Genomic DNA, 25,672 nt, shown 5'->3' on the forward strand with positions numbered 1-25,672 from the left:
ATTCCTCTTTCTTTCTTTCTTTCTTTCTTTCTTTCTTTCTTTCTTTCTTTCTTTCTTTCTTTCTTTCTTTCTTTCTTTTTCTTCTTTCTTTCTTGATTTTATTTATTTATTCATGAGAGACACACACAGAGAGAGAAGCAGAGACACAGGCAGAGGGAGAAACAGGCTCCATGCAGGGAGCCCGACGTGGGACTCGATCCCGGGTCTCCAGGATCACGTCCTGGGCCAAAGGCAGGCGCCAAACCGCTGCGCCACCCAGGGATCCCCTAAATTCCTGTTTCTATCCAAAAAGCCAACACAAAATTTTCAGTGGGAAAAAAATTGTAACTGACAATCCTGTGTAACTTCTCAGGTCTTATTTCTCTCTTTCCTTCTCCAAGGCAACTGTCCTCTCAAATGTGGTGTTTACTATGTTAAAACAACATTGTGTATGTATTTAGACAAGGTATTGGGTGGTTTTGCACATCTGAAGTTTCATATGGATGGTACCATGGGCTCTGTATCCTTCCACAATGTATTTTTTGCCTCCTCCACACTAAAAGATATATCTCTTCAACACTCATTCTTCATTAAATAAAATAAATAAAATAAAATAAAATAAAATAAAATAAAATAAAATAAAATAAAAGACAAACACAAGAAAACAAGTCGTGGCAAACAAAGAACAGGATAAAACTTCCTTAATTTGATAAGCAGCGATTTCCGGAACCCACAGAACTGTCTTCCTGAAGAGTGAATCCTGAGAGCCATTTTTTATAAAATCAAGAACAAAATAAAGATGCCCATCTTGCTATTTTGCCAATGCAATGAGAAAATAAAAACAAATAAGACTTATAAATATTGGAAAGGAAGAGTCAAGGTTGACAGTGTTTTGCAGCCATGATTATTTATCTAGAAAGTCCTAGGGATTTAACTTCTGGACTCACTAAAGGTGAAGTAAGATTGAAGGGAGCAGCTTTCTTATGTCCTAGCAACGAGCATTTGAAGGTTTATTTTTTTTAATTTTTTTTAAATTTCTTAATTTAATTTTATTTTTTAAAATTTATTTATGATAGTCACACAGTGAGAGAGAGAGAGGCAGAGACACAGGCATAGGGAGAAGCAGGTTCCATGCACCGGGAGCCTGACGTGGGATTCGATCCTGGGTCTCCAGGATCGCGCCCTGGGCCAAAGGCAAGCGCCAAACCGCTGCACCACCCAGGGATCCCACAATGAGCATTTGAAAAGGAACAAGGTAGGGGTGCCTGGGTGGCTCAGTTAGTTAAATGACTGCCTTTGGTTCAGGTCATGATCATGGGGTCCTGGGATTGAACCCCGTGTAGGGCTCCCTGCTGAGTAGGGAATCTTCTCTCTCTGCCCTTCACCCCCATTTATGTGCTCTCTCTCTCTATCTCTCTCTCTCTCTCATTCACTGTCTCTCTCTCAAATAAGTAAATAAAAATTCTTTAAAAAAATAAATGAAGAATAAGTTATGACCAAGACAAACTGCCAGTACAAGTCCTCCACTGATACTAATTACATGAGAAAAAATAATAACATCCAATTTAGGACACAAGATATCTGAATCATTTGGACTGAAAGCCTACTGAGAAAACTCTGAAGGTTCTACTTTGTGGTCTATCCAACCCAGTGTTCAAAGGCTAAATTTTTAGTGTAAAATAAGTTGGGTATTCTTCAGTATCCCAAAAAGATAAGCAAACCCAAGAAGAAATATGTACCATGTGTGATATATCTCAAAATGTTTTTTCAAGAGCATCTGAAATTTTGTTTGTACATGTACCTTGATCATTTATAAAGCTACTATGATCTATAATTAAAGAAATTTGTCTTACCATTTTAAAAAAATAAAAAAATAAATGAAAAGGGATAAGGAAGAGGAAACCTATTCTCTTCCCAAGATAAGAAAAACTCTTGAGCATTAATTCTTTCCAAATTAATTTATAAATTCAGTATCACCTCAATAAAAATCCTAAAAAGATTTTTTATGGAGTTGTTTTATTGTGGCAAAATGCACACACACATGACATGAAATTAACCATCCTAACCATTCCTAAGTGCACAGCTCAGGGGCATGAAGCACACTCACAGTGTTGTGCAGCCACCCCCATCATCCACTTCCAGAACTTTCCATCTTCCCAGACTGAACCTTTGTCCCCAGCAAACACTGACTCCCCACCCTCTGCCCTACCTCTGGCTCACACCGTTTCCTCTCTGTCTCTGTGGACAGGACTCCTCTAGGGACCTCATAGAAGTGGAATCCTAAATAGATTGTTTTAGGTTTTTTTTTTTTTCAATTATTTTATTTTGAAAGAATTTTTGAATCACAGATGAATTGCAATGATAGTACAGGGAGTTCTATCCACCTTTTGCTCAGCTTTCTCTCATGTTAACATCTTACATTGCCATCATACACTTGTCAAATAGAGGAAAGGAATATTGCAATACCATTAATAAAACAAATGGTTTCATTTATATTTCACGTTTTCCTACTGATGTCCTTTTTCCTGTTGCCGGATGGTATCCAGGATCCCACATTGCATTTAGTCATGTCAGCTTCCCAGGGCTGCTGTGATAAAGGACCAGACAGGGTGGCTTGCACACCAGAACTGTACCGTCTTACCCCTCAGGAGGCTGGCAGTCTGAGATCAAGCTGTCGGCAGGTTTAGCTCCTTCTGAGGTGTGTCTCCCCATGTCCTCACAGGTCATCCCTCTGTGTGCATCTGTGTCCTTACTTCCTTTTTTTTTTTTTTAAGATTTTATTTATTCAGGAGAGACACAGAGAGAGGCAGAGACATAGGCAGAGGGATAAGCAGGCTCCATGCAGGGAGCCCAATACGGCACTTGATCCCAGGATCCCAGGACCCCACAACCTGAGCCAAAGGCAGATGCTCAACCCCTGCCACCCAGGTGCCCCCTTACCTCCTCTTCTCATGAGGACACCAGTCCATCCTAATGACCACCCTGATGACCTCATTTTAACTGAAATACCTCTATCTAAGACTATCTCCAAATTCGATCTCTTTCTGAGGTCCTGGGGATTGAGACTCCAAAGTATGAATTAGGTGGGGGATACGTAGGATTCAGCTGCCAAGTCTCTGAAATGTCCTCCAAACTCTGGCAGCTTCCTGGTCTTTCCTCGCCTTTCACACTCTTGAGAGTTGTGAGGAATAGCTATCTGGCACTGTGCTGAATGGTCTTTTGGTTGGGGATTTTCTGCTGTTTTTTTTTTTTTCTTTCTTTCTTTTAAAGATTTATTCAGGGACTCCTTGGGTGGCTCAGCGGTTTAGCACTGCCTTCGGCCCAGGGCGTGATCCTGGAGTCCTGGGACTGAGTCCCACATCGGGCTCCCTGCATGGAGCCTGCTTCTCCCTCTGCCTGTGTCTCTGCTTCTCTCTGTGTGTGTCTCTCATGAATAAATAAATAAAATATTTTTAAAAATAAAGTTTTATTCATTTGAGAGAGAGAGACAGAATGACCCGGGGTGGGGGCGTGCAGAGGGAGAGGGAGACAAGCAGACTCCTCACCGAGCCGGGAGCCTAGTACGGGCTGGATCCCAAGACCCTGAGATCACGACCTGAGCTGAAGGCAGACGCTTAACTAACTGAGCCAACCACAGGCCCCTCTGCTGTTTTTTTCATGAGTAGATTAAGGTGATAGATTTGAAGAGAAGAATACAACAAAGGAGAAATGTTCTCACCACCTCACACTGGAAGGGAGGGTCAGTTGTGTGTGCATGACCATCACTGGCAATGCGGTTAAGGTTAACCTTGGTCACAGTGGTGACCAAGGAGTGGTGACCTGGTTAACCTTGGAACCAGCGTCTGCCAGGTTCCCCTGCCGTAGAGTCATCATCTTTTACCTCCCATACTCTCTCTATTCCTTGCATTATCAACAGGGTCGACGTCACCCCCAGGGGGTCAAAAACAAAAATGAAAAATCTTAGGTGTTACAATGCCTAGTGTGGGCCTGACCTAGATCAGCCCTACCCAACAAAATCTTACCCCTTAATATTTAATAGGAGGAGACGATAGGGAAAATATGTGAAAGGCTATTGTGAGGTGCGGGGGACAGTCTGAAAAAAAGGTTGATAAACACTGCTCTATTCCTATAAGTCACAAAATCGGCCCCACTCCAGGGGGAAGACAATTCCCTCTTGCCACAGAAAGCACTATTCAAAATGTGTGAACATGTGTTAAAACCACCATAGTAATTAATAACTATTCTTCAGGGGGAGATGATATAAGTCTGAGGCCATGCAAATATCCTGTTTCTCTCGTTTAAAGTCACACTTGTTAAAAAAAAATAAAATAAAAAATAAAAAAAATAAAGTCACACTTGTTAATTGTAAGCATCCGTCTCTGGGTCTCGCTTGCAGTGATTATTACCACGGTGTTCTACAGAGATCTCCTAAATCCTTCATTCCTTCAACACTTTTTTTTTCCTTCTACACTTATTAATTGGAATCACTTTGTGTGGAAAACCACACCAGTTCTTTTAAATCGGCTTTATGTTTTAGAGTGGTTTCAGGTTCACGGCAGAGTTGAGTTGAAAGTACAGAGCTTTCCCTAAGAACCTATGATCCCTATGTGCACAGCTGCCCCCATTACCAACATCCTGCGCCACTGGGGCACCTCTGTGACAATCGATGACCCCACACCGACACATCATGATCTCCCAGGGTCCGTAGTTGACATTAGGGTTCTTTCCATGTTGTGCATTCCGTGGGTGTGGACAGATGCCTCATGACGTGCATCCAGCATTATAGTATCATACAGAGTAGTTTCACTGCCCTAAAAATCCTCTGTGTTTTGCCTATTCATCATATGCGGAATTTAAGAAACAAAACAGATGAACATAGGGGAAGGGGGAAAAAAGAGAGAGAGACAGAGACCAGGGAGGGAGGCAAACCATAAGAGACTCTATTTTTTTAATGTAAGCTCCAGGGGTACTTGAATGGCTCAGTCAGTAAAGTGTCTGCCTTTGGTTCGGGTCATGATCCCAGGGTCCTGGAATGGAGCCCCGCATCGTGCTCCCTGCTAAATGGGAGTCTGCTTCTCCTTCTCCCTCTGCCTGCAGCTCCCTCTGCTTGTGCTCTCTCTCTCTCTCTTTCTTTCTCTCTCTCTCTCTCAATCTGTGTCAAATAAATAAATTCAATCTTAAAAAAAATAATACATGTCAGCTCCATGCCCAGGGTAGAACCCAATAAGGGGCCTGAACTCATGACCCTGAGATCAAGACCTGAAGTGAGATCAAGAGTCAGACACTTAACTGATTAAGCCACTCAGGTGCCCCCATTAGAGTTTCTTACTGATAGAGAACGAACGGAAGGTCGCTGGAGAGAAGATGTGGGGTGGAGGGATGGGCTGGAGGGTGACGGGCATTAAGGAGGGCACATGATCTAAAGAGCACTGGGTGCTGTATGTAGGTGACAAATCACTAAATTCTACACCTGAAACCAATTTTACCACTTACATTAACTAGAATTTAAATAAAAACTTGAAATGAATTAATGCCACACACACACACAAAAAAAAAACAAAACAAATAGATTTTTTAAACATTTTATTGAAGGATCGCCAAACAGGCATCAAAACAAGCTTGACAAGTGAATTATCTGAGTTATAATAGAGAGGCTACAACTAGGGCGGGTAATATTTTGGGATCCAAGGATGGGGATGGAGGAAGCTTCAGTTTTCACCGTACGGATGAATATGTTTTGGTTCTATGTGCATGAATTATTCAAAACGTTTTTAACATTAAAAATTCAAAACCATGGTAATGTAAAAAAATCATCTTAAGAAGAATAATGAGCACTTTGGGTTTTTTGGTTTTTTTTAAAGATTTTATTTATTTATTCATGACAGATGAAGAGAGAGAGGCAAAGACATAGTCAGAGGGAGAAGCAGGCTCCATGCAGGAAGCCTGATGCGGGACTCGATCCCAGGACCCCAGGATCACACCCTGAGCCCAAGGCAGACATTTAACCGACTGAGCCACCCAGGTGTCCCTAGAAAAACGAACACTTTGATGAGAAGGACAATCCCTGGAAGATGTCAGAACATATTATAACTCGGCTTGGTTTCCCCAGAAGCAGAGGCTGAGACAAGGATTTGGTTATAAGTGGTTTATCTGGGAGAAGCACCTGTTGAGGTGTGGGAAGGTGCGACAGGGAAAGGCCATTAGGGGGGACACTGATGAGAAGGGGCCTTACGTGAGCAACTGGGGCTGAAGCCCATCAGGAACTTCTGAGAGATGATCTAGAACACATGTCAGAGTGATCCCTTCGGTTGCACATCTGGTTTCCTGGGAAGCTGACTCAGGAATATAGCACAAATGTTGTTTGCTGTCATATTGTGATTTATCACAAGAAATACACATGTGGCACAGAGCTCCTAAAACCCTTGGAATTTCCAAAGTGATGAGAGGGATAAAGGTGTCTTATGTCAGTGAAGCGACTTCTGGAAAGCCCTCAGGTCAGGTCACCTCAGGTGGGGGTGGTTCCCATTCCCAGTGGAGCCAAGCATGTGATTAGAGGATTGAAACTTTCATTCCCAGCCCCTGACATCGGAGGAGGGGGGAAGGATTGTGGCCGAATCAATCGCCAATGGCCAATTGATTGATTAACTGGGTCTGTAATGAAGCCTCCATAAGAACCCGAGAGGACAGTGATCTTAGAGCTTCTGGGTTGGTGAGCACTGGGAGGTGCTGGGAGGAGGTGTGCCTGGAGAGAGCATGGAAGCCCCTGCCCCTTCCCATACCCTGCCCTACGCACCCCTTCCACCTGGCTGTTGCTGAGCTGTACCCTTTTATAACAAACTGGCAATCTAATAAATTTTCGATCTATGGTCTATAGTCGGTAGATCAGAGACCTAGCTGACATCCTGGACTTGAGGTTGGCATTGGAAGTAGGGAGGTAGTCCTGTAGGACCACACCCTTAACGTGTGGGGTCTGGCACTAACTCCAGTGACATAGTGTCCGATTTGAGTTGAACTGTAGCACACCTAGCTGGTGTCAGAGAATCACTCGAATGTGTGAGGGGCCATCACCCCCACACCCCACATTGGAATTGGGTGCAGACTCGTCTTATTTATGAAAAAGCATCCTTGGGGGAAGCTCCTGTGGAAAGGAGGGGAAGTGTGTATCAAATTTCTACACCAGGCAGTTCTCCAATTCTGATGCCCTCTACCAGCTGCAAATGGGGTCCCCAGGCTACCCACATTTCTGCCTGGCTGACTCCAAATTTGGAGGTTCCCATAACCCCGTCTCAGGTTTGGTAATTTGTTATAATGACTCACGGAACTCAGAAGACCTTAGGAACTGGGGACAAAAAACAAATCTCTTTTTTTCTTATGCCACAGGAAGGAAGCAGAAATGCACAGAGGGAGACGTTGGGCCGAGCAGGTTGCAGGTTTGATAACTGCCTCAGCTGACCCCACCCACAGGAGCTCTGAAACCAGAATGGACCCCCATGTTGAGGCAACAATGTCCCTCTGCAGGAATGTGAGCCATGCCACAAAGGGGCATGACTCTGAGTGAGGCAGCTCTCTGCAACTGAGTCTATCCCCAAAGGGCTTGAGAGCTGATGCCTCTCTGCCAACAAACCTCCAAGCAGCTGGGGCAGCATGTCTTTTCCTTGAAAGGGCATCTGGGGGGCCCACCCCAACGCCTACCATGTCTACCATGTCGTCGAGGGAGGAGGGAGCTGGGGTACATATATACCAACTCCTAATGGCCATTGGTCATTGGTATTCATTCCCTGGTACTTCCAGCCTCCACGATGAACCCCAGGGACCAGAGAAGACCCTCCATCAAGCGTGCAGATAATGGCAGGTGGACCTTGAGCAGGGATGTGATAAAGCTCCAGGGGATATGGCAGCTACAGAAATCGATCCAAACTGTGATCTTGGCAAGGAAGCAAGAGTAGATCAATGGAACACACCAGTCCTGACGGTATCCCATACCCGGTCATTTTATTAAGGTCCAAGGAGCAGAGTCCCAGAACTACAACCTCCGAACTAAGGGAAACCTCGCACCATCACAAGGACAGGAGTGAACCCATAGAGGATGAGGAATCTGATGGGGAAGAGTCCCAGAGCATTGTCAAGATCTCCACACCAGCAGACCTGGTGTATGGGGGGCTCGAGGGGGGTGGGTTGGGGGAGGAACCCTGGTGTAAACATGGGTGAGGTTCTACAGACCCAACAGAGGTGGGGTTGGGGCTACAAGGTCAAGGACAGAGAGCAGCCTTCAGCCACTGGGACAGGAGGCTGCAGGCTTTCTGCCAAAATCACATTTGGGGTTACCCCTAAGCCCCCCAGTCTTCCCACCCACTGCTGGTGGGTTCTCCTTTGTTCCAAGACTTCACAAAGCTGCAAAGCCCATCCCGGAAATAAGTCCACATCCCTGGCCCACTGGGGGCCATTAATCATGTTAATAGCTTCAGCTCGCTTGATGCTTTCACACCTGCCCTGTATGCATGTATTCTGGACAACCCGATGAGTGCCTGAGGATCCTTGTCGGGGTCTCCTGACTCCCTGATTGTTGTGCCCCTCCAGTTCTTGGAGGAGCCCTCCTCCCTGGGGTATGCATTTCAAGTACACACCAACCAATCCAGAGCCCGCACCCCCAACTAACTACCTCCCTTATCAGGCTCTCATACCTAGGGCCACCATCACCTGAGTATGGATCTTTAAAAAAAGAATCCCAGACTCTCCAGCCTAGGGGCCAGGGAATAGGGGGAGGATCCCCAGGTAAACACCCATGTCAGGGTTTCAGAATCCCACTCCCACTTGATAGAGTGTTTCCTTCTAAGACTCACCTGGGCAGCAGGGGTGAATCATCCACCCAGTGCCCTCTGCCTTCATGTTCCGTGTCTGAGAGCCCCGTGCATGTGAAGTGATTTCTTTTCCTACCTTTTTTAAGATTTTATTTATTTATTAGAGAGAGAGAGAAAGAGAGAGAGAGCACGAGTGGGGAGAGAGGCAGAGAGAGAAGTGGACTCCTCGCTGAGCAGGGAGCCTGACGTGGGACTCAATCCCAGGACCCCAGGACCATGACCTGAGCCGAAGGCAGCCGCTTAACGAACTGAGCCACCCAGTCTCCCAGGTGAAGCAGCTTCTCTTGGAAGTCTGCAGCTGTAGGAAGTTCTGGTGGACATAGGGAAGTCAGGAGGGGGCTCTGACCCCCACTTTCTGGGCTCAGCATCTCTCCAGTTTCCTGGCAGCAAGCTCGTCTTTCAGTGGGACCTTACGCCTCCTGCCAGGCCAGGTCCCGAGCGCCTCTCACATCTGTATCCTATGAGCACGTATGTTCCGACTTGCAGACACATGCACACAACTGGTCTCTCACCACACACACCTGGTAATACTGCATGTTTGTGTGTTCTTACATGTGCCAAGCATGTACCCATGAGTTGACTCACGCCTGGGTTTGACGTGCTGGAGTCAAATCAAGCCAGGTCCCCACCGCGTATCTTGTCAGCTCCGCGGTGACGGCATCATGTGAATGGCTTGAGATCAGCCGCAGTGGCAGTACGTACGCCAGGGAAACTGGCCAACACTCCAAATCAGGACTTATCCCCCCCTCCCTCCAGAGAGCTAAGTGTTAGCCATTTGTCAGGACACCACCGGAGCTTATTTATGTTTTACGTGTCCCCCAGACCCAGGTGTTCAGATCTCATTTGTACCTCCTTGCAGGATGCCTGGTTCTTATCCTCCACCTCCCCCACCCACCCCCCAAGTGAAGCAGGCAGTCTCTCTTCCAGAAAATCTCATCTGGCTCTCTTGTGCCCAGTGGACAGGTGGCCAGGGGCATGCCCCAGGTCAGGCTGACTCCCTGGACAGATGCACCTGCTCCCCGGCACTTTCGGTAACGAGTCGGGCCCCCACTTCCTGGCAGGCAGTGACAGAGTCGTGTTAGTTCTGTTGGGAGCTGAAGGAGTAACAGTTGCCTCGGAAGAATGTCCGCTCCCAGGGATGGGGCAAGTGGCAGGGCTGGGACTCAGCTTGAGATGCCCCTAACCCCACGTCTGCCCACTCTTCAATCCCTTGAGGGTCGGGGGGACCCTCCTTGGTTCTCCATGCCCAACGGCTTGTCCCCCTCCCCCACTTGCTACCCTCCCCCAGGCCCAGGAGAACTAGGAGTCCCGGCCCCATCTCCTCCACACTGGGAGAAGTAAGGAGCTCAGAATAAGAGACTGGTTTAATTTAGCGCCTACTGCGTGCCCCTGGGAATACCAAGGGGAATCATCCTTGTCACTCTGTGTTCCTAGCTGAGAGAGGGACGGTGACTCAAGCAGAGTCCCACCACACCCACAGCACACCAGAGATCCTTCCAGAACCCCCAGGACCCTGGTGCCTGGCTGGTCACTAAGTCCAGCCTTCAGCTGGGTCAGTTCTTCATGGATCTCCTGCTTCAAAGGCTCTAGCTTCTGGGACCTGGGACCCTGAAGATTGTGCCAAAAAAAAACCCTGTGGTTATTAAACATCTGCTGTGTGCGTGCCCTGCACAAGGCCCTTCGGGACATTGTTGCTCAGTCAAGATCTTGGTTAATCCTTTCTGAAGATGGGGAAGACGGTGGATGAAATCTGCACCAGAGATCAAGAGCCAGGAGTCCTCTTGTTCCTCCCCCTCCCCCTCCTCCCCTGCAGCAGAGTGGGGAGGGACTGTGGGAGAGGCCACCAAGCAGGGCAGCTGACCAGGAAAACCTGGAGGACCCAAATCTTGGCTTTCAGCCCTCTCTCTTTCTGGGAACTAGCCCCCCACCCAGGCAACGTCTGCACCCTGGGAGTCCTTGACCTTGGGCATCTGTACCTGACCTTGGAAGAGGATGGCCACCAGAAGCCCAATGAAGAGCACGAGATGGAAAAGAAGCAGCCCCAAGGAAGCCTGACTGTGGCCCAGACATCCTGAGAGAGAAGGAGGGGTGATTCCAGCACACTTGTGTTCCTGCCGCAGCCTGTCCCATGGAAGCCTGTGCCCCAGACCCCACCTCCCAGGACCCAAGAGTCTGGCAGTGGTTGTAGCTACTCCGTGCCCTAATCCCGTTGTACCTGTGAAGTTCTGGAAACTGAATTGTTGAATCCAAAGTCTGTGGCGGAAAGTGGTCCCACTGGTTATCAGCTCTTCCTCCTCTGAATGGGTAGAGAAGCAACTTAGAGGCTGTGCAAGCTGACACCAGAGTGAGCCACCTCCTTACACCCTCCCCAAGATCCCAGAGTCCCAACCCAGCCTCGCCCATAGTGTCCGGCTGCCATGCCATCTCTTCCCAGGAGTCACACATGTCTACCCACTGCTCCCAGATGCCTTGTTCAGGACTCCTGGGGACCACAGCTCTTCTTTCTCACCCTGTGATGCTCACTTCTGAAACCTGCTTTCACTCAGGCACCAGGCAGTGACATATCACCAGAAAAACCTGGAGGGAGACATGAAATGAGATGGGCTGGGCCTTCCAGGAATTCCAGGAGGTAGCATGGGGTGGTCTGGGGTCGACAGGAAGGAGGGCTGGTCCACTTGTGGCATGGCCAACTCTTGGGATGCTTTGGATGAGATGCAGCAATATGGAAAGCAGGGCTAATTTGTTATGCTTCCTTCACTCAGGGCAGAGGCAGGCATCGCCCCATCATCCAGGAACCACCATCCCCCTCTGACATCCACTCTACCCTCATGGCTTGCCGATGGCCTCATTGATGGTGATTTCTGAAACTGTGTTTGGGAGCTGGCGCTGGATCACAATTGTTACATTTATTTAACGCCTACTACAGTGGGGCACTTTTCTGCTAAGTACTATATATATATGGATTGATTTAGTCTTTCTGCACTGGCATGGATAATATGACCAGCATGTTACAGAAAGGGCAAACTGACGTAGCCTGGTGGCGGGGGGTGGGCCATGAAGACAGTGTCCAGGTCCAGGAGACGGGGAGGTAGCGCTGTAAGCCAGGACTCAGGTCCCTCTGGAGTTCCCTGTTCAGCTGTCCGGTGGCCTCTCCCATAGTCCCTCCCACCTCTGGTGCAAGGGAGGAGAGAGGAGCGGGAGGCCGCCCTGGGATCCTAGCTCCCTGGCCCTCCAGCAGCTGCTCTCTCTGCAGGATCAGTTTCCTCAAATGCAAATGATTAGACTGTCAGGAGCTGCACTGTGACCCCAGGGTTGGGGGTGGCATCCACCACCCAATTTGATGGGTGATTGTATTGCACAATACAAGAGACACCGCAGATAGCTATTTATTTTTACTATTATTATTTAAATTTTTTTTCCAGGGGCACCTGGGTGGCACAGTCAGTTAAGGATCTGGCTCTCAGTTTCAGCTCAGGTCATGATCTCAGGGTCATGAGATCAAGCCCCAAGTCCAGCTCTACATTCCACGGTGGGGGAGGGGTGTCTGCTTGAGAATCTCCCTCTGCCCCTCTCCTGCCCCAACTCTCTTGCTCTCTCTCTCAAAAATAAATAAATCTTTAAAAAACTTTTCTTGGGTTTCATTGAGTTACAATAGGTGCATCACATTATGTTAGTTTTAGGTACACAACGTAATGATTCCATGTATGGATATATTGCAAAACGATCACCACGGTAAGTCTAGTTCCATAGTTAACCCAGTTACAAATTTTCTTCTCATGATGAGAATTTTGAAGATCTGCTCTCTTATGAATGTCTTCTAGGGTTCCAATTTCTCCACATCCTTGACAACACTTACTACGATCTCTTTTATTCCAGCCATTCTAGTGGGTGTCAAGGGATAGCTCATTGTGGTTTTCATTTGCGTTTTCCTGGCGGGGGACACTTATTAAAAAATGCAGATTCTGGGAAAAAAAGTAGATTTTTTTTTCTTTCAAGACTTATTTAAATTCAAGTTAGTTCATATATAATGTAGTTACTGGGGTGGAATTCAGTGATTCATCACTTACATATAACACCCAGTGCTCATTACATCCTTAATGCCCATCACCCACTCACCCCATCCCCCCCCCGCCTCCCCTCCAGCAGCCCTCAATTTGTTTCCTATATTTGAGTCTCTTATGGTTTGCCTCCCTCTGTCTTTATCTTATTTTTATTTTTCTTTCCCTTCCACTATGTTCATCTGTTTTGTTTCTTAAATTCCACACATGAGGGAAATCATATGGTATTCTTAACCCACTCCCAAGAAAGTCCAATTCAGTAAGTTTGGAAAGAGGCCCAGGAAAAACAGGGGGTGGGGGAGCAGTCATTTCTTTTCTGATAACTAGATTTAACTTCTCATGCAAGGCCCATTTCGTCCTGGCGAGTCAACCTGTCATCACAATTGAACACATATTCAGCCCATAACTTGGGATGGAGTCCGTGGAAGGTACAGGTGACCAGGCATGGGGTCCTTAGCAGCATCTGCGGGCTCACTCTGAAACAGGACTTTCTTACCTGAGCCAATTAATCATTTTTTTTTTCATTTGTTTGTACTTGTTTGTATTGTTTCCTCTTACTTACAGCTAGACACGTCCTGACTGATACACACCCTTACAGCTGAAAGGGACAAAGCCAGTCCTAAGCTTTGAACAAGGAGATAATTTTAAATCCCTGCCCTTCAGAAAGTGGTGAAAGGCAGGTGCCTTAGTCTTTTCAAGCTGCTATTTTTAAAACACCATAGGGGCGCCTGGGTGGCCCAGTCGGTTAAGCCTCCAACTCTTGGTTTCAGCTCAGGTTGTGATCTCAGGATCATGAGATCTAGTCCGTGCTAGGCTCCTGACTCAGCGCAGAGTCGACCTGAGATTCCCTCTCCCTCTACCCCTCCCTCTGCACTCGTGAGCTCTCTCTCTCTCAAATAAATAAATAAATAAATAAATAAATAAGTATTTTTAAAAAGATTTTATTTTATTATTTATTTATTTATTCATGAGACACACACACACAGAGAGAGAGAGAGAGGCAGAGCAGAGGGAGAATCAGGCTCCATGCAGGGAGCCCGATGTGGGACTCGATCCTGGGACTCCAGGATCTTGCCTTGGACCAAAGGCTAAACCGCTGAGCCACCCAGGTGTCCCTAAATAAATAAATCTTTAAAAAAATACCATAGACTGAATGACTTATAAACAACATAGTTCTGGAGGCTGGAAAATCTAATATCAAGATGTTGGCAGATTTGGTTCTTGGTGAGGTCTCTCCTCCTGGCTAGCAGATGGCTGCCTCTCCAGGAGGGGAAAGGGAGCTCTGGTGTCTCTTCCTCTTCTTAGGAGGGCTCTAATCCCATCACAAGGGCCTCACCCTCATGACTTCATCTCGACCCAATTACCTCCCAAAGATCCCACCTCAAAATAATGCGCCACTGGACATTGGAACTTCAACATATGCACTGGGGTGGGGGGCAGAAATAGTCCATAATAGCATGTTAATGATGGCCATGTGTGCTTTCGTTGGGAATAGATAGCAAAGTCCTTTAAGCTAGTCTCTCTGCCCAGAGGGGTGTAGAAATTTCCATCTGATTTTGACAGGAAAGGATAAGGTCAAGAGACAACTCCCAAGTAACAAGCCAGTAGATGATATCCATCATTGATAACTCGAGAAGAATCTGATAGACCTATTACCAAAAAGCATGGTTCTGGCCACAAGGTCAGTCATGTGACCATGAACTTCCCATGTGACTTCCCAGCTTTTCCACATTTGTCAGGAGTCTGTCATTTTAAGGATGCTGAGTGATGGATCCAACATTCTCGTAGATCCCCAGATGGACAGACCAGAACAGAAGAGATTTAGTGATGTTGTTAATTTCCTTTGAATTGGGGTAAAATACACATAATATAAATTTGACCTTTTTTTTTTTACCACTTTACAGTGTACAATTCAGTGGCATTAAGCACATTCACAATGTTATATGCAACCATCTGCACTCTCTTGTTCCAGAACTTTCTCATCACCAGAAAGAGGAAATCCTGGACCGATTAACAGTTACTCCCCACCCCCCTCCCCTATCCCCTGGCAACCAGGAATCTGCTTTCTGCCTTTATGAAGATTTGTCTACTTTGGATATTTCATATATGTGACCTTTTGTGCCTGGCTTCTCTCTCTGAGCGTAATGTTTTCCAAATCCATCTATGTTGTAGCAGGTGTCGGTGCTTAGTTCCTTTTTATGACTGAAGAATATCCCATTGTATGAGTAGACCACATTTTGTTTATCCATTTATCGGTTGATGGACATTTGGGCTGTTTCCTCCTTTTGCCTATTATGAATAATGCTGAATTATTAGCTTTTATTTAACCTTTCCTTAGTACCCTATGTATCTAGTAAAAGCAGTTGTGCTTACTGATGCCATAATCTCCATTGTTCTCATGCCATCCTCCACTGCGGACCCCCTCTTGTTCAGCTGTGGTCAAACCTCAGGCTGGCAAATAAGTTTTATTCAACTGAGAGTTCTCCATAAGCCTAGAAAAATGCTACCAATGCTACTCTTGTCTTTTGGAGTTAGCAACATTATTCATTTGTATTGGAACAGTTATGAAAAATCTCAAGAGTGTCCCACCATGGGGAGATCTACCTGTTTCCCAAATATCCCTTCCCAAAGCAACACAAAAAAAAGGGATAAAGCAAGCTACGGCATAGCTTGAACACAGAGAATGCCATAACGTAAAGGGATCATGAAAAAAAGTGAAGAATCATGGAATTGAAGCATGAGATGCCCCACCCTTGAGCTCCAACCCCGAACCAAAGGCAACAGAGAAAAAACACAGCGGGTACAAAAATCAGAAACTAGCAAAGCAATCTAAGGTTGATCTAGGACTAGTTCCAGAAAGATGAAGCTTACCCTAAGTCTGAAAAGGCTGCAATGATGTCTGAGTGAGTCAGCGTGTGGATTCCAGAAAAAGGAATTGATTAAAGGAACAGTCTTCAAAGTGCATAGCTTCTGGGGAAAGGAAAAGAAAAAAGGAAGAGAAAGCTCCTTGACAGTGTGGTGGTGAAGAGGAATGGAAGGGGCAAATGTAAGGCCCTTCAAGACAAAAGAAAACTAGGAAATTGGAGGCTTTTCCACCTGTTTCTGCCCGTAACCGAACACTAAATTAAGTTGACTTGCTGCATTGACAGACGAGGGCGCCATTGAGCTGCATAGCTCGGAGACAGAGCCCGGTGACCAAAAAAAAAAAAAAAAAAAAAAAAAGAACTAAAGGAACATAGTGAGTCCACAGAGAGTAATTGTAAAAAATCCGGGAAATGAAAATCCACATAAATGGACGAAGGAAAAGTACCCTAGAAAGGAGTTGAGACGTAGAAGAAATTGTAGGTCAACACTCCAAACAGAATTCAATACTGTATAATCAAACAAGCATTTGCCTTAAAAAAAAAAAAATCTACATATCAAAATTCAGGGGTGCCTGTGTGGCTTGGTTGGTTAAGCACTGGACTCTAGATTTCAGCTCATGTCATGATCTCAGGGTTGTAAGACCGAACCCCAAGTTGGGCTGTGTGCTGGGTGTGGAGCCTGCTTAAAATCCTCTCTCCTTCTTCCTCTGTCCCTCCCCCATTCACGAGCTCTCTCACTCACTTGTGCTCTGTAAAACAAAACAAAACAGAAAACAAACCCTAAAATGCTGACATGGGCAGGGATAAATGATGGAAGAGTCCAACCAACTCAGGAAAGAAACGAAATAAAAAAGGCAATTATCTCAGATATATAGAATAAATTGTAAGGTACGCAAGAGAGAATAGACTTCATAAAAAATTTGATAAAGGGCAGTGGAGGACAACCTGGGTGGCTCAGAGGTTGAGTGTCTGTCTTCGGCTCAGGGTGTGATCCTGGAGACCCAGGATCAAGTCCCACATCAGGCTCCCTGCATGGAGCCTGCTTCTCCCTCTGCCTGTGTCTCTGCCTCTCTCTGTATGTCTCTCGTGAATAAATAAATAAAATCTTAAAAAAAAAAAAAGAGTAAATAAAATCTTTGGGGGGGGGGAACCAGAGCCAGTGAGAAATTACTTGAAATGGAATTCCAAGCACTGAAAGAATAAAAGAGGGTGTATTATTGGAGTCCCTGAAGAAGAAAGCCAAAACAAAGCCAAAATAGAGCAAATATTTATTTTTTTAAAAGATTTTTAAAAATTTATTCATGAGAGACACACAGAGACAGGCAGAGGCATAGGCAGGAGGAGAAGCAGACTCCCCATGGGGAGCCGGATGCAGGGCTCCATCCCAGGACCCCAGGATCACACCCTGAGCCAAAGGCAGCTGCTCAACCACTGAGCCACCCAGGTGTCCCCAGAGAAAATATTTAAACCTTAATTTTAAAAATTTCAGAAATGGAAAATCACTTGAATTTACACATTGAAAAGGCTCATCAGGGCAGCCCAGGTGGCTCAGCGGTTTAGCGCTGCCTTTGGCCCAGGGCGTGATCCTGGAGACCGAGGATCGAGTCCCACGTCAAGCTCCTTGCATGGAGCCTGATTCTCCCTCTGCCTGTGTCTCTGCCTCTCTCTCTCTCTGTTCTCTCATGAATAAATAAAATCTTAAAAAAAAACAACTATTCAATTTCAAAGATTAAGATAAAATCCTCAAATGCCCCAGATCAAATAATTTACCAAGTCAAAAGGCTTTGACTGCCATAAAACTTTTCAAGACAACATTAAAAAATGAGACAACAATGTATGTCATTTAAAAAACACAAAACAAAGGACAGTTGGGTGGCTTAGTCAACTAAGCATTGGCTCAGGTCATGATCTCAGGGTCCCAGGATTGAGCCCCGCATTTGGCTCCCTGCTCAGTGGGGAGCCTGCTTCACCCTCTCCCATTGCCCTTCTCCCTGCTTATGCTCTCTCTCTCTCTTAAATGAGTAAATAAATTCCTTTTAAAAATAATAAAAAAATAAAAATGAAAAACAAAACAAAAAAATCCAGTGAACAAAAGTGTGAGCCAATGATTTGATATCCAGCCCAGCTGTCATTCAACTATACACAAGACGTCAAGAAACTCTGCATCCATTAGTCTTTCCTGAAGAAACCATCAAAGGACATACTTCATCCAACAACAGGATAATTGTCTCTCACAAAGGTATGAATTAGAAATTCTGAAACTACTTGCTATGTATTCTAGGATTGAGCAGACTATTAGCAAATATATTGTAAATAATGAGAACCAGGTTTCTCACTGTTGGAAAAAGAAGTTATAAATAAGGATGAGGAAAAGGCCAGAATGGACTCTGTGGTGTTGGACTGGAAGTAGAGTATTGGTATGACCTCATGGGGTTTTGTTTGTTTGTTTTTGTGGGTTTTTTTTTTAAATTTTTTTTTTATGATAGTCACACAGAGAGAGAGATAGAGGCAGAGACACAGGCAGAGGGAGAAGCAGGCTCCATGCACCAGGAGCCTGACGTGGGATTCGATCCCGGGTCTCCAGGATCGCGCCCTGGGCCAAAGGCAGGCGCTACACCGCTGCGCCACCCAGGGATCCCTGTGGGGGTTTTTTAAGTAATCACTGCACCCAACGTGGGGCTCAGACTCACAACCTTGAGATCAAGGGTCGCACGCTCTACTTGAGCCAGCCAGTAGAACTCACGGTTTTTAATATACATACACAGATAAGTAGATACAGAAACAAACATACAAGTGTGTGTATGTGTATGTGTATCAGTTAGTATACATCTTGACTCTGCTCTCTGAAAGGTCCTAGAGCCAAATAAAAAGCATACCTAACCTGTAATGAGATACCACTTCACATCCACTAGGATAGTTATTACCAAAAAATAAAAAATAAAAATAACCAGTGCTGGCAAGGAGAAATTAGAACCCTCATGCACTGCTGGTGGGAGTGTAAAATGACATGACCACTGTGGAGAACACTTTGGTAGTTCCTCAAAATGTTATGCATAGAGGGGACACCTGGGTGACTTAGTTGCTTGGGCATCTAACTCTTGGTTTCAGCTCAGACCATGATCAGGTTGGTGGGATCGAACCCTGCATTGGGCTCCGTGTTCAGCATGGAGTCTCCTTGAGGTTGATTGCACTCCCTCTCTCTCCCCCTCTACTCCTCTCTTTCTCTCTAAAAATAAATAAATGAATAATCTTTTACAAAAATATTATGCATAGAGTTATCAGATAATTAAGCAATCCCACTTCCTAAGTACATACCCACCAGATTTATTTTTTTAAAAAGATGATATTAGGGGATCCCTGGGTGGCGCAGTGGTTTGGCGCCTGCCTTTGGCCCAGGGCCCGATCCTGGAGACCCGGGATCGAATCCCACGTCAGGCTCCTGGTGCATGGAGCCTGCTTCTCCCTCTGCCTGTGTCTCTGCCTCTCTCTCTGTGTGTGTGACTATCATAAATAAATAAAAATTAAAAAAATAAATAAAAAGATGATATTAATTTCTTTGCAGAGAGAGAGCACAAGCAGGGGAGTGGGAGAGGGAGAAGCAGGCACCCCGCTGAGCAGGGAGCCTGATGTAGGGCTTGATTCCATGACCCCAGGATCATGACCTGAGCCGAAGGTAGATGCTTAACCAACTAAGCCACCCAGGGACCCCCCCTATGAGATTTAAAAGCAGGGACTCAAACAGATACTTGTACACCCAAGTTCATAGCAGCACTATGTACAATAACTGGTACGTGGAAGCAACCCAAGTATCCATCAACAGATGCGTGAGTAAACAAAATGTGGTGTATTCATATAATGGGATATTCAATAATGGGATATTATTCAGCTATAAAAAGGAAGTATATTCTGACATATGCTAAAACACAGATTAATTTTGAAGATATTATGTCAAGAAGCCAGACACAAAATAACGAATATTATGTGATTCCACTTACATGAAATTCCTAGAATAGGCAGATTCGATACAGAAAGTAGAACAGAGGTTCCCCAGGGCTGGGCGGGGGAGATGGGTTGTTACTGTTTAGTGGGGACAGAGTTTCTGTTTGGGAAGATGGAAAAGTTTTGGAGGTGGGTGGTGGGGATGTTTGCACAACACTGTGCATGTACTTAATGCCACCGAATTGTACATTTTAAAATGGTAAAACAAAACAATAACTAGCCCACGGATCTTGGTTCTTAGTATCATCTCTTGAAAAAAAAAAAAGGAACCAGAGCTCACTATAGGACTGGTTGACCCCAGATCTGGGGCTAGGGAAAAACAAGATGTAAACCTGAAGGCATTCCAATTGGCCGAAGCTGGAACAATTAAGCAAGAAAAGAAATGAATGTGGGGCACCTGGCTGGCTCAGTCAGTGGACTGCGTGACTCTTGATCTTGGGGTCATGAGTTCAAGCCCTACACTGGGTGTAGGGATTACTTTTAAAAATTTTTAAAATGATTGTGTTGGACTATAACCCATGGAATAAAATAAATATCTTTGACCCATACTGATCTAAAGAAATCAGTGAATGTATAAATAAATGGAAGTGTAAAATGATGTGACCACTGTGGAGAACACTTTGGTAGTTCCTCAAAATGTTATGTATTAGCTCAGTCGGTGGTGTGAGCAACACTCGGTCTCAGGGTCATGAGTTGGAGTGCCACGTTGGGTGTAAAGATATTGTAAAGATAAAATCTTAAAATAAATAAATAAAGATAGAATAATTAAGAAAATCACTACTGGGCAGCCTGGATGGCTCAGTGCCTTAGCGCTGCCTTCAGCCCAGGGCATGATCCTGGAGACCCAGGATCGAGTCCCACATCAGGCTCCCTGCATGGAGCCTGCTTCTCCTCTGCCTGTGTCTCTGCCTCTCTCTCTCTCTGTCTCTCATGAATAAATAAATAAAATCTTTAAAAAAAAATCTCTACTAAAAAAACCCACAATAATAATTGCCACAGATGATCCACCGATGGCTGCCAAAATGAGTGGATGAGAATTTTACAAAAAATGGAATATTTTCAAAGTCTCAAAATATGTCCTCACAAGATATGTATTCACTACCAAGGGGAAAATATTAACTTAACAATGAAGTAAACTGGCAGGCACCACCTTAACCAAGTAACTGTGGTTAACATAGCCAATAAAAAGACAAGACATACTGACACCATGTAACCCTCAAGATGAGGCGCTAGGATGGACACAACACCTCCTCTGTGGTATCTTTGCCAGAAAAGGATAACTAACTTCAGTCTGATTATGAGAGAGAAACAAAACAAAACAAAAGGGAAAAAAAAACAACCCAACAACACAGATGAACTCAAATTGAGGGACAGTTTGTAGAATAATTGACCAGTACTTGTCAAAAAGGTTAAGGACCATAGACAATAAGGGGCTGAACCTGGGGAACTGTAAACGATACATTTGTGCTGTTTTAAGCCACTAAGCTTGTGGTAATTTACTACAATACCAATAGGAGATTAACGCACATATTTAGAAATAATGTTCTTTAAAATTTTGGGTTTTTTATTTTTTATTTTTTTTAAAGATTTTTTTTTTGTTTTATTTATTTATGATAGGCACACAGTGAGAGAGAGAGAGGCAGAGACACAGGCAGAGGGAGAAGCAGGCTCCATACACCGGGAGCCCGACGTGGGACTCGATCCCGGGTCTCCAGGATCGCGCCCTGGGCCAAAGGCAGGCGCCAAACCGCTGCGCCACCCAGGGATCCCAAAATTTTGGGTTTTTTAAAAGATTTTATTTATTTATGCATGAGAGAGAAGCAGAGACACAGGCAGAGGGAGAAGCAGGCTCCCCATGGGGAGCCTGATACGGGACTCGATCCTGGGACCCTGGGATCATGCCCTGAGCCAAAGGCAGACAGTCAACCACGGAGCCACCCAGGCGTCTCTGTTCTTTAAAAATTTGTATGAGAAATAAAAAAAAATTGTATGAAGAAAGTCACAAAGAACATTTTAAAGGTACCTTAAAAAGAGATGATGTGTTCCGTAATGAATGAACACATTGATAGACACACAGACATGTTCATACCTATAGGTATATAGGTATATTCCCAACCAAAATTACAAATTAATTCAAAACCGTATCTGAGAAATAAAATACACAGTAGTAGAGAGACACATACTGAAAGACAACAATGTCTTAGTTTATGTGAAACATAATATATAAAACTATAGTATAAAACATAAAGTAGAAAGTATAGTATATAGTATAAAACTATAGTAACTGAAAGGGTGGCAAAAAAATAGACATAAGTTCAAAGGAGCACATGATGCAATGTGCGACTTTATTAAGGGGATGTCATGGGGGGCTGGGGGGCTGAGACCATCAACAGAAGAGGGGAGAGGTCTACAGCCCATGGAGAGACAGAACTTAAAAGAGAAGGGGGGGGCCTCAGACTCTCTCTTTCTCTCTCTCTCTCTCTCTGGATCTCAAAGACCTCCATGCAGGAGGAGGATAGAATTCACCAGAGAGAGAAGCTGAAAGAATGGGACCAGAGAGAAACCAGCAGAACACATACCCAGGCTGCCTGATCTCTGGAGACTGGTGGGGTCTGGAGAGCAATGGCTCTCAGGGGCCAGGGCAGGGGGACGAGGGCTTCTTGCAGATCCAGAAGTTTTCCGTACTACATTTGTTATCATTCCAGCCATCACTGTACAATTCTACACAGTCCTCGTCTCCATGGTTGTTGGGTTCCCCTTCTTTCCAGAAGCTGTGAACACCATCAGAGCTAAAAGCCCCCTACTCGACTCAGAGCCCACCAGTCCCCCAACCCCCAACCCACCCTCGGAAGAGCTAGTTCCTGGCCTTGGGGAGCAAAAGTCCAAGTACCAGCCAGAGAGTGGTGAGGATTCAGAGGCAGTGCTTTCAAAATAAGGGTTCAAACACCACTTCCATCAGAATCACCTCTGGCAAAGTAAAAAAAAAATAATAATAAATGCAGGTTCCTGGGCCCATGCCTAGATTTATAGAATCAGACTCTCCCATCCTGGGATGGAGCCAGGACTCTGCATCTCCACCAAGCTCCTCGGGTGATCCTTTCCAATCCCAGAATCTAAGCACCCTGGATTGGGTTTCCCTGCCCACCCCCTTCTGGGCCATTTCCTCTGGGAGGTCACCTGAGTTGGAGGGGAGTGTTGTCCACCCATTTCCAGGAACCCTCATTGTGGTGGTCACTGAGACCAATCCAGGTGCGCTGGTTATTTCTCGTATTCCAAGACTTCAGAAATTTCTGGTGGGGTGGGAGGGCGGGGGGAGCAGCAAGATGTCACCCTCCCCATGTCTGCCCATATTCCCACGGTTGTCCCCTGCCCTCCATGGAAGACCTTCTAAGGTCCAGCCTACAGCCCTTCCTTAAATTGTATGTATGCTGTGTCTGTGTGTTAATGTGTGTATCCGGGTAGAAATGTGTTCGCTGGGGCGCCTGGGTGGCTCAGAGGCTGAGTGTCTGACTTTGGCTCAGGGCGTGGTCCCGGGGTCCTGGGATCAAGTCCCACATCAGGTTCCCTGCATGGAGCCTGCTTCTCCCTCTGCCTATGTCTCTGCTTCTCTCTCTGTGTGTCTCTAATGAATAAATAAATAAAATCTTTAAAAAAAATGTGTTAGCTTGTGTCTCAGTTTCGGGTCTGGGGAGAGATTGTGTGGTCTCAGGAGTGCTCTGAGTTCCCTTTCTATCCACAGACGGGATTCTCTCATGCAGGTTCTTCTCTCACATAACCTTCCCAAGCCCACGGTGGGTCCCCTGGAGGGGGCCTTCCCTGCCCATCTTGTCACCTCACCTCCCCCTGGTCCTCCGTCTCTCAGAGAGCAGAAGAGGGACAGAAGACTTTTTGCTGACACATGGTCCTGCCCCAGATGGGAACTCTGCCCAGCGCACCTGCTCCTCAGTGCTATTGATGATCACCAGCTGGGCCCTCAAGTTCTGACATGCGGAGATGGACTCTTTCCAGGTGTTTTGGGTCTGGGAGAAGAAGTAGCAGCTTTCCTGGAAGAGTTCCCATTTCCAGGGACAGGGGCGGCACAGGCCAGCTGGGGAGGAGAGTGGGATTGGGACAGACAGGCCCCCAGCACTTGCATCAGATCTTGGGAACCCTATGTTCAGCTGTCAGATCAGTCCCCAAGAAACCCATGTGAAAGATCCTAGCTCTGCCTTGCCCTCCTCAGGCCAGGAGCCATGGAAAGCGAGTTCCAGTCCCACCTGTGATCCCAAAACTCCCTCCTGACCTTGGTGTCTGACCCTTACCCAGGGTGGCATTCATCCAGGTTAGCTGCTGGAGGATCTCATCCAGGTCTGATCGTGTCCACTTCTGAGAAACATCCACTGAAATAAGGGGACTTTAATTATTAGGCACCTAGTGTGTGCTTAGTGCAGAGAGGGCCCCATGAGAACATATCTATAGATTTCACTGTGACCCCAAGAATCCATTATGCAAATAAAAAGACTGAGACTCAGAGAATGACTTGCCCAACATTGCCCCCAGGGTCTCATTGAGGGATCCAGTCTCCTCCCCAGACTTCAACTGTATGGGGTGGGGGGTGCAGGGGTGAGAGGACAGGTGGTGGCTCATTCAAGGTCACACAGCCTCTGAGCCCTCTCCTGCCCTGAATCCAGAGTCTAGCCCTTCACCTTGACTGGGGTTCTCCTGATGGTCCCATGTCTCTTTCTGTAGGGATTGGCGAATCCTGGAGACTACAACAAAGCAGATAATTCCCCTTTTTTAGCACCAACTGTAGGCCTGACCCTGTGTTGAATCTGGTTTTGAGGTTTCTGGGTGCCTAAGTTCCCTGTGGAGGAAGATGAGCTGCATCTCACAGCTGAAGAAACAGGCTCAGAGAGGGGTAGGAACCAGCCCACCATCACACAGAAATCTATGTGCAGCTCAGATGCCCAAGCCCTAGAGGTTTTGAGGACTGTGGAATAGGGTAAAGACCTAAAAGGACCCAAGACTCCAGGCCCTTATCCCCTGACTCACCTTGAACCAGGGTGGTCACCAGGAGCATGAAGAAACCCAAAGAGATGAGAAGCAGCAGCAGAGGCAGATGGGCCTGGGTCAGACACCCTGCAGGACCAGCAAATGGGTAGAACCAAGGTTCTCAGGGACAGAACTTGCCCCACCCACGCACATTGGATGGGGCCTCCCAGCTGCCCCTTCCCCAGATACTTGCTCTTGAACCACCCCTGTACCTGGCAAGCTCCTTGAGCTCCTGAGTAGTCCCGTGTACTTTTTAGTTGTTCTCTGGCCCCCAAACATCTCCTCTTCTGAACAGGACAGAACACATTCAGCTGAGCTTTGAAGCCTGCCAAGTCCTGTTGTTAGGACTGCAAGCTGGAGGCTAGACCCAACTCCCCTAGGATACTGGAACCCTGCCCTCCCTCCCACCATCCCAGAGTGGGGGCTCAGCCTCACCCGGGTCACCCGGCTCCTTGGGGTCACACATCTCTGCCATTCTCCTCTTCTCTCCTGCTCCTCTCCAGACTGTGGTTTTTATAACCCCACGTGATGGCCCTGCAGCTCCTCCCCAGGAACATCCCTCCCCAATCAGGAAGAAGACAAGGAACAGGACATTGCCTTCTATCAGAAAATTGGATGGAGGAATGGAGTGCTGACACAACTGTAAAAGAGGTCACTGAGGGTAGGGACAAGAGCTGCGTGGTCAACTCTGGTGTCTGAAGGCACTTCTCCAACCCCCATTTAGTCCTGTGACCATTGGCCTTGCCTTGTCAAGAATCTCAGTTGTAAAATAGGACAATTGCCCTGCCTCATACTGTTCTTGTGAGGTTTAATATAGTGTCCTGGTCGTGGGTATACATTGCCTATTCTAATAACAGATACTCAGTAGTAACAGCACTTAGCA

At 46.1% G+C, this 25,672-nt stretch overlaps 1 protein-coding gene across 1 annotated transcript; it reads right to left on the reverse strand.

Annotated features, from left to right (window-relative positions):
- Window positions 1–22,072: 22,072 nt before the first annotated feature.
- Window positions 22,073–25,292, reverse strand: LOC129521879 (CD209 antigen-like protein 2). Its single transcript, XM_055343762.1, has 8 exons — window positions 25,225–25,292; window positions 25,002–25,076; window positions 24,790–24,876; window positions 24,444–24,506; window positions 24,060–24,137; window positions 23,694–23,845; window positions 22,936–23,048; window positions 22,073–22,529 (listed from the first exon to the last, which is right to left on the reverse strand). Exons 1-8 carry the CDS (start codon window positions 25,262–25,264, stop codon window positions 22,388–22,390), a joined length of 750 nt encoding a protein of 249 aa, XP_055199737.1. The 5' UTR covers window positions 25,265–25,292; the 3' UTR covers window positions 22,073–22,387.
- Between the last annotated feature and the right edge of the window lie 380 nt (window positions 25,293–25,672).

This window comes from Nyctereutes procyonoides, unplaced genomic scaffold, assembly GCF_905146905.1.
Source record: "Nyctereutes procyonoides isolate TBG_1078 unplaced genomic scaffold, NYPRO_anot_genome, whole genome shotgun sequence".
Taxonomy (NCBI): Eukaryota; Metazoa; Chordata; class Mammalia; order Carnivora; family Canidae; genus Nyctereutes; species Nyctereutes procyonoides.

What these genes read in the sequence shown, in the direction of transcription:
- LOC129521879 (XM_055343762.1), bottom strand. Translation starts at nt 25,264, where the DNA reads ATGGCAGAGATGTGTGACCCCAAGGAGCCGGGTGACCCGG. An exon ending in GGTGACCACCCTGGTTCAAG is followed by an intron (nt 24,507 to 24,789) that starts GTGAGTCAGGGG and finishes GCTTTGTTGTAG; the next exon opens with TCTCCAGGATTCGCCAATCC. An exon ending in CTGGATGAATGCCACCCTGG is followed by an intron (nt 23,846 to 24,059) that starts GTAAGGGTCAGA and finishes TCTCCTCCCCAG; the next exon opens with CTGGCCTGTGCCGCCCCTGT.